This window comes from Sorex fumeus, unplaced genomic scaffold, assembly GCF_029834395.1.
Source record: "Sorex fumeus unplaced genomic scaffold, SorFum_2.1 ptg000248l, whole genome shotgun sequence".
In the NCBI taxonomy this organism is placed as follows: Eukaryota; Metazoa; Chordata; class Mammalia; order Eulipotyphla; family Soricidae; genus Sorex; species Sorex fumeus.
Genome location: NW_026606305.1, coordinates 695,299 through 703,862, shown reverse-complemented (window position 1 = coordinate 703,862; position 8,564 = coordinate 695,299). Strand labels below are relative to the sequence as shown.

The 8,564-nt window shown below is 45.2% G+C and overlaps 1 protein-coding gene across 1 annotated transcript in view; it reads right to left on the bottom strand.

The window, feature by feature from the left end:
* Nucleotides 1-1,623: 1,623 nt before the first annotated feature.
* Nucleotides 1,624-8,564, bottom strand: part of RALB (RAS like proto-oncogene B) — a 46,629-nt gene continuing 39,688 nt past the window's right edge. The window contains exons 4-5 of the mRNA XM_056109008.1: nt 5,709-5,886; nt 1,624-2,197 (exon numbers count right to left, since the gene is read on the bottom strand). Of these exons, the coding sequence (XP_055964983.1) occupies nt 2,078-2,197; nt 5,709-5,886 (298 nt within the window). The 3' untranslated portion in view covers nt 1,624-2,077. The remainder of the gene's footprint in view (nt 2,198-5,708; nt 5,887-8,564) is intronic.

The window sequence follows — 8,564 nt, the reverse complement described above, 5'->3', positions numbered from 1 at the left end:
ACAATCCCAGTCACCGAGAGCTGAGCCTGACCATGTGGGTCTGCAGTGATTTCTAGAATGAGTATTTTTACAAAATGAAAGCTAGGTCACAGACATCGCATCTGATCATTCAGCAAGGAGCCACATTTCAAAGTTCTAAGGGCTCATGTACATTAATCATTTTGTTAGGAAGATCCATTTTTTGCTTGCTACCAAGATCACTTTCCATAGCATGAAATAACTCATTCTCTATAAATATGCCGAATCTACCTACTGACAGCCAGAGTCATAGCAAGTGGCAAGCTGAGATAAAAATTAAGAGTTTGTTTTTGAAAGTTCAGGGTGTTCGAGAAAGAACACAGAGGGCTGATTCCTTAACATGCAGGAGGCCTGGGTTTGACCCCTAGAACCACGCTGTCGACTGAGCTAGGAATCCCCCCCCCCAAAAAAGAAAATCCCCAAATTCAAGAGTGAGATTACCTGGTTACCTTCAACTTTTTAAATTTTAAAAGCAGTCATATTTCACAAAGAACAGATTTGAATTAAAGATGCTTTTTTATACTTAACATTATTTCCCACAGTGCAATTCAAAGGATCGAAATTAAGTTAAGTAGATACTGCATACTCTCGTTAGATAACAAGAACAAGAATGAAAAACTTATTCTCTACTTCTTTAATACCTGCACTTCACACAGATGGCAGAAGGATGAAATAAAAAGTATGAAATCCTGGAAAACACGTGTTTCTCTGCTTTTTTTTTTATTCAAAAAAGCCCATGATTCCTTGGGAGGTAATACAAGATTGATTTCCAGTCAAACCATAATTTGAACAGCTTCAGCAATAACCAGGAATTCGAAAAGTTCCCACTCTCCCCACCCCAATACACTTTTGGCACCAATATATGAAATGTCACTTCTGAAAAATGGGGGGAAATATGCTGAATACTGGGTTTTGATACTATTGCTCCTATCATGAATAAAATGCTCTGATTGCTGACTGTCGAGTACTGATACAGGAATGGTATACAATAGCTCATCCATAAAAAATACTTTTTTATTTGGCTGTCTCAGGAAAAAAAAAATGTTAGAAATAGCAGCCGATTCTCAAGAGGTAAAAGAGCAATAGTTTACCCGATCTTTCCCCGCTTCTAATTTTACAGCTAGAATGTGACTGAGTGATTCTGTAAGAGGTAGCAGAGTGTCTGGCACAGGCTTGGGCTTTGGCGTCTTTGAAGTCATTGTTAACTCATGACATTCATCAGCAGAACTCACGTTGCCCTGGAAGGAAGAGGAGAGCCGACGGGAGCGGCTCGGGGTAGCCTGCGGTGCCACAGGAGAGGAGCGAGTCAGGAGAATCCCGGATTTGCAAGGGGCCGGTTAGAAAGCAGATTGCTCAAGTCTTCTCTCCGGCCGCTAGAAAGGGCTCTGACACAAAACCCAGGATGCCAAAGGAAAAGAACAGTCAAGGCAGAAACGCAAATCGCCAATATTTAAATATGGTGAAAACCACTTCCAATTTTCATACATGAGAATTTAGGAGCTTCTTTGAAACTTGCAGGACCCACTGCGAATTCGGCTGTGCTTCAGAGCCGTGGGGGGTATTGACAAGCAACTCACCCCACCCACCCACCCCTTTTTTTAAAAAAAAAAATCTTTTTAGAATTAGAACTTAATCATTTTTTTTCTGAGTATGTATGATAAGGGTTAGGAGAATCTTATTTCCTCCCTATCAAAAAAAATACCCCAGCAAAATAAGACATTTTAATTTCAGAACAAGAGAAGGCAGTGCAGTAAGACGGAGGTGGAATGAGCCGTGGCCACACGCTCTCTTGGACTCACACTTGATTATTTCCTCCCTACAGCACTACATACTTGGTCAGCTTTGGGAGAGAAGAAAGGAGGGAGGGTGGGCAAGAGGGAACCCCGAGCCTCCGGGCAGAGTGGCCAAGGGCTGGTTTCTGCGGCCTGCCACGGACCCCCGGCTCTCTTCCGCAGAGGAGAAGCGGAGTGAGCAAGACGGGGAGGGTGGGGGGCACAGTCTGGGCTGGGACCCTCCCCGTATCCTTAGCGGCGCAGACGTCACCCTCCACCAGAGGCCATCACAGTAAGCAACATCGCTCTTTCAAACTTTTCTTGTTCTTGCTGCTTTTTTTGCCGTTCTTGTCTTTGTTTTCCAACACCTTCTTGGCCCTGATTTCTCTCATGAGGTCAAAGAATACCTGCGGTGGGATGGAAAGTATAAAAAAAAAAAGGAAGAAAAGAAAACTTTGTTTAATGATTTTAATGAAGCAACTACACAAACATGCACTTCTGTCTTGAAGATTCCGAAACTTTCTCTTATAAACCAGGGACTATCACAAAAAAACAAAAATATTAAGAACAGGGGTCTGGAGCGATAGCACAGCAGGTAGGCCATTTGCCTTGCACATGGCCAACCCGGGTTTAATTCCCAGCATCCCATATGATCCCCCGTGCACCTCCAGGAGTAATTCCTGAGTGCATGGGCCAGGAGTAACCCCTGTGCATCACTGGGTGCAGCCCAAAAAGAAAAAAAATATCAAAAACATTGGCCAATTTAGCAAAGTAAACCTATGCCTCTGCTACAGCCTGTCCAGCTGAGGCCAGCGACATCAGTAGTTCCCCCATTCGACAGCTGAGTTTGAATGTGCGACATTGTCTGAGACGTGGGAAACATCACGGAAGCAGCAGGTGTTGGTTAGGAAATGTTCAACTCACTGAGTGGCAACAGTCACCCAGCCTCCAGGGAGGGCAAGACAGGGCCAAGGCCCTGGTGCTGGGTGCTTTCCTACTGGCTGCCACATCCCACCTGGTGGTTAGACCATCCCATAAGGCAGGAAGGCTGCTCTACCTGATAGATTTACAGCATCCTTCTGCACCAAGCTGGCTGAGAGCACAAGCAAAAACCCCTGAGCTGTGACACTGGCCGAGGGAGGGAGGAAGACCCATTCAGGGTGTCCAATCCCCCAGGCCCTCCCCATCAACAGCCGCATCCCAACGGTCAGATTAGCTTGCAATCCCTTGCCATGGCAGCTGCAAGGAACTTTATGGGGAAAAAAAAAGGCAAGCTTTGTCCCTAGAATACCAGTGTCCTCCTTACATACTGATGATTATTTATCAGAGAAGTTCGCATTTTTCCTGCTGCTTCCTCCAGCAATCATGCCAATGAACTTGATTATACCCTGCAGGCAAAATATGCCTCTTACAGAGAGACAAATGAATTTGATTTTTCGTCAAGCATGATGGAGACGGAAAGTGCGAGATTGGACAGAGGCTCTCTGGATGCACAGACCGACCTACTTCCTGGGGAGAGCGAGAGTCATAAAGGCCCCCGTGCACTTTACACCAGAGCCAGGGACAGAAAGGCCCTCGCCTGAGCTGGATCAAGCTGACCCAGCACCCTCTTTTCCAGGAAATTCTGTCACCCACTCCACTCCCCGCCCCAAGGAGCAATAGCGAATAGCTTCAGTTACAGGCTAATAGCACAAGACAAGAGGAAGGGAAGGGAGCGTGTCCAACTCAAAATGATGACAAGGTTGTTCCTCGGCTGATCTTATCAACAACCTTCTTTGTGTGTAAACTGTTTACAAGTGAATACAATGCTGCCAGTCATAGCCTCTGCTGGTTCCTGTCTGGCAGGTCAGGCTGGTCCAGGGGGAGGAAGGGGAGATGACAAGCCCCAGGCAGCATCAATTCCCTCCCCACCTCCTCCCCCAATGCCCCAGAGTCCCATGTAGAGAAAGCATTTGTGACATGTTTTGAATAGAGATATGCCTGGATTTCAAAATAATAAACTTTAAAAATAGTCCAGAAGAGTTTATGTCTGGATTTTCTGTGACACAAGTGCAGAAAAGCAAAGCAGGAATAGAAGAATCGACATGTGAGAGGAAACATCAGAGAAAAGCTGACCAGTGAACACACTACACACGCAGACTGCGGCCACATGGATGTAGGCTGTGGGTGCTACACTGAACCCTTGGAATCTCAACCTCCTTAACTGGCAATGTTCTTCTATCGTCACTCCCAGCTGACAGCAAACTCAGTTATAAATCTCCTCTTCAGGTTAGCTGGAGAATCATTTTGCATAAAGAAAGGAAAAGTGCTGTGGGAGAGTCATTCCCCATGACACAGCACAGACATTAGGTGACCCGCCGGGAGGTTGCCACAGTGCTGTGCGGTTAGATTCTGCCAGAGCAGGAGGAGAGCGACCAAGCACAGCACTGGTGGCAGGGATGGCTCATCTTTAAGGCTGTCTGCAGGGGCAGTACAGCAACCACTGAGAATGTTCGAGTTTTAAAGACCCGTAGCAGGAAATCGGCGGCAGGTGGACTTTCCAAGTGTCCATGTTTGGCATCCTCAGGGTCATCCTTGGGTGAGCTGTGGAGATCTGAGTAAGAATGTGAGCACCTCCAGGAGTGAGCCCTGAGTGCGGAGTCAGGAGTAAGCCCTGAGAGGATCTGGGTGTGCCACCCCCTCAGAAAGAGAGGAAAGGGGAAGGGAGGGGAGAAGTGGGAAGGGCATATTGGGGGGGGGGGGAGTGGGTGGTGATGAGGGGGCCAGGCAGGGGAATCTGGAGAGTTGATTTTTTAAAAATTTTTTAATGAATCACCGTGAGGTACAGATACAGACATACAAACTCCCATGACGTTTCAGTGATACAATGGTTGAGTACCTATCCCTCCACCAGTGCCCATTCTCCACCACCTATGTTCCCAGCGTCCCTCCAGCCACCCCCCTAACACCCCCCCCCCCGACCCCCACCGGCTCTGTGGGAGGCACATTCCCTTTTACTCTCTCTCTCCTTTCGGGCCTTATGGTTTGCAATACAGGCATTAAGTGGTCATCATGTTCAGTCTATAGTCTACTTTCAGCATGCCACCTCCCATCCTGAGTGAGCCCTACAAGCATCATTCACTTGGTGGTCCCCCTTCTCTATCTCAGCTGCCTTTTCCCCCAGCGTGTGAGGCCGGCTTCCAAGCTGTGGAGCAATCCTCCTGGCCCTTATCTCTACTATCCTTGGGTGTTAGTCTCCCATTATTGGAGAGTTGACTCTTAAGAGCAAATACTAGTTAGAAGCTAAGTTTTTTTTTTTTTAAGAAAAAAAAAAACCAGGATGAGGGTGGGCACGCCTACGGAGGTGGCTCGGTTGTAGAACCACGCTTTATAGGTTCAAGGCCCTGTGTTTGTTCCCTGGCACCAGCACCACCACTGAGTAGTAATCTTAAGCACAAATGGGTACAATCCCTAGCACAACAATCAATGGATAAACGAATAATGAGTAAACAAATGAAGAGCAGCCTGGCTCTGCTAGAGGGTGATGTGGTGAAAAGAACCATGTAAACATTTAACGCATGTGCCTTCTGGGAGTCCCCAGGAATAGCCTAACAGGGCCAGCCAGTCCTGCTGTCAAGGGGCCATGAGAGGCTCAGGAAAGCACTGAGTCCATCTTTCCAGCACCACCTGTACAAACCAACAGCCTCACCCCGCCATGCTCCCAGGGTAGTGCCAGCAGGAAGCACACCCCAACAAAGCCTCATGTCACAGGTGAGAACTTCAGCATGTTTGGAATCTAGGGAAACCTCTCCCAAAGCTCAAAAAACTGTCAGCCCTTCCATAGTTTGCACAGATGTCACCCTCACAGCCCCACAGATGAGACATCTCCATTCTGTGACTTCTCATTGGTTTCTGAGAACCCCCCGAGGACATGCCTACCTTGTCCACGTTGGCCCGCGTCTTGGCCGATGTCTCCACATACTGCACACCCCACTCCTCTGCTTTGCTCCTTGCCTCCTCGATGGGCACCTGTCTCCGCTCCTCCAAGTCAGACTTGTTTCCCACAACAAGCAATGGAATTTTATCTTCTTCAGCCTTAACACGTAGGATCTGTTCCCTGGAAGCATGATATCAGAAATCAGGCAGTGAAGAAAGCTAGAACAATAACCTAATTTCATTGGCACACCTAAAATGAATAGCTTTTCCAAGGAGGAGGAGGAGAAGAGGAGGAGGAGGAGGAGGAGGAGGAGGAGGAGGAGAAGGAGGAGGAGGCGGCGGCTATGAAACCTGGTGGGGTTTTTTCCCCCATGGAAAGGTGCATTTTATTAGTAGATCATAAAATGAATTTAACGGATCACAATTACTGACTTTTCCTCCTCCTCAATGAAAAAGAATATTCTAGAACAGGCTGAAAAGGAAAATCAGAGGGCAACTGAAACAGCAGAGATAAGTATGGTTTTGTGAAACTCTTGTCACATCTGCCTGTTTCCATATGTAACACCTGCTTCCCTCCCAATTCCATTTAGAAGTCAATGATACAGGCAACAGAATGGGGTGATTACTTGGGTGGTAATGCATTGTAATGTACAAATTTTATACTATAAAGTGGATAATTTTTTAAAAAGTTTTTTCTTAATTAATGTTTATTTCTTTGATTTTGATTTCAGCTGTGCTTGGGGCTTACTCCTGGCTCTGAACTCAGAGATTACTCCTGCTTGTACTCAGGGGAACATATGGGGCACCAGGGATCAAACCTGGGTCAACCACGTACAAGGCAAATGCCCTCCCTGCTTTACTATTGCTCCAACCCCAAAGGCGATAAATATTTTAATGTTCCAATATCTATGGGAAAAGGCCTCCAAAAAATCTGTTAAAAACCAATTACCTGAAGACAAAGGAAAAATAAAAAATTATCTTAAGGCCAATGGAGACTAAAAAGCTATTGAACTATACAGGGCTCGAGCGATAGCACAGAGGTACGGCGTTTGCCTTGCATGCGGCCGGTGTGGCCAACCCAGGTTTGATTCCTCCACCCCTCTCGGAGAGCCCAGCAAGCTACCAAGAGTATCTCACCTGCACAGCAAAGCCTGGCAAGCTACCCATGATGTATTCGATATGCCAAACACAGTAACAACAAGTATCACAATGGAGACTTTACTGGGCCCGCTTGAGCAAATCAATGAGCAAAGGGAGGACAATGCTACAGTGTTACAGGGCAGAACAAATGTAGATCTAAAAGTGAGGTTCTTAGTACAGCCAATGTCAGTTAACCACACTCAAGGAGGTTTTTTATAAATATAAAGGAACCAGAAATGAACGAATGAAATCAAGTCAGTAGAAAGGAATAATGAAAATTAGAGCAGAAATAGATTACACAGAAACAACAACAACAAAAAAAGATAAGACAAAAGGTTAACAAAACCAAAATTAATTTACTAGGAAAAAAGGAGCAAAACCCCAATTAAGAAAATCAGGAAAAAATGGTGATTAAAAAATCAAATATCACAGAAAAACAAAGGATTCTAAGATAGTACTATGAGGAACAGAAATGCAAATGAATTGTACAACCTAAAAGAAATGGACAAATTTTTGGAATTTAATGACCTTCCAAGACTAAACCAAGGAAAAAAACACAATAACAAGTTTAAAACAGACTCATCACATGTACAGAAATCAAAACTTCAGGGCTGGAGACAGTTCAGCAGGGAGGGTATTTGCCCTAGACATAGCTGACCCGGGTTTGACCCCAGGCATCCCAGATGGTTTCCTGAGGCCACAAGGAGCGATCCCTGAGCATAGAGCCAGCAGTCAGGCCTGAGCACGGCCCTGGTGTGGCCTCAAAATAACAACAAAAGAAAATCAAAACCTCAATCAACAGTCTCCCTAACAAAAAAAGTCCAGCTTTACGAGTGAATTTTACCAAACTGTCAGAGACAGTATAATAATTTATCCTTTCTTAATTCTTCTGAAAAACAGAAGAGGGAGCAATGTTCTCAAACACAATTTCAATGCCAAAACTAGACTAGGGAAATAAAAAAAAACAACAACAACCAGAAAGTATAGACTAATATCTCTGGTGAACACAGACAGAAAACTCCTCAAAAAAATTTGGCTAACTGAATCAAAAGCGTCACAGACAATTATTATGTGGGGTAGTTTAAGTTCAACACAAGCATTCAAAGTCATGATGCCTAAATAACAACTGAAGAAAAGAACAAATGATGCAAACAAATACACCATGTCAACAAAAGGTAAGATAAAAATCACTGACCACATATCAACAGATTCCATAAAAACATTTGTCAAGAATAATACCCATTTGTGATTTTTTAAAATTCCCAATAAACTGGAAACAGAAGGAAGGCGCTAAAAGCTTTCCCCCTAATATCTGATATAAAACAAAGATATACATCCACTCGGACCATTACGGCTCAATACATATCTGGAAGTTTGGGCCAAAAAGATTAGGCAGGAAAAATGCATACAAGACATAAACACTGTCAAACACTGTCCTCCCATTGTTCATCGATTTTGCTCGAGCGGGCCCAGTAATGTCTCCATTTTGAGATTTCTTGTTACTGTATTTGGCATATCGAATACGTCACGGGGAGCTTGCCAGGCTTTGCCATGTGGGCGAGATACTCTCGGTAGCTTGCCAGCCTCTCCGAGAGGGGCGGAGGAATCGAACTTGGCTTGACTGGGCTGGCTGCGTGCAACGCAAACGCCCTACCTGCTGTGCTATCACTCCAGCCCATACAAGGCATAAAACTGGAAAATAAATAAAACCATTATTAT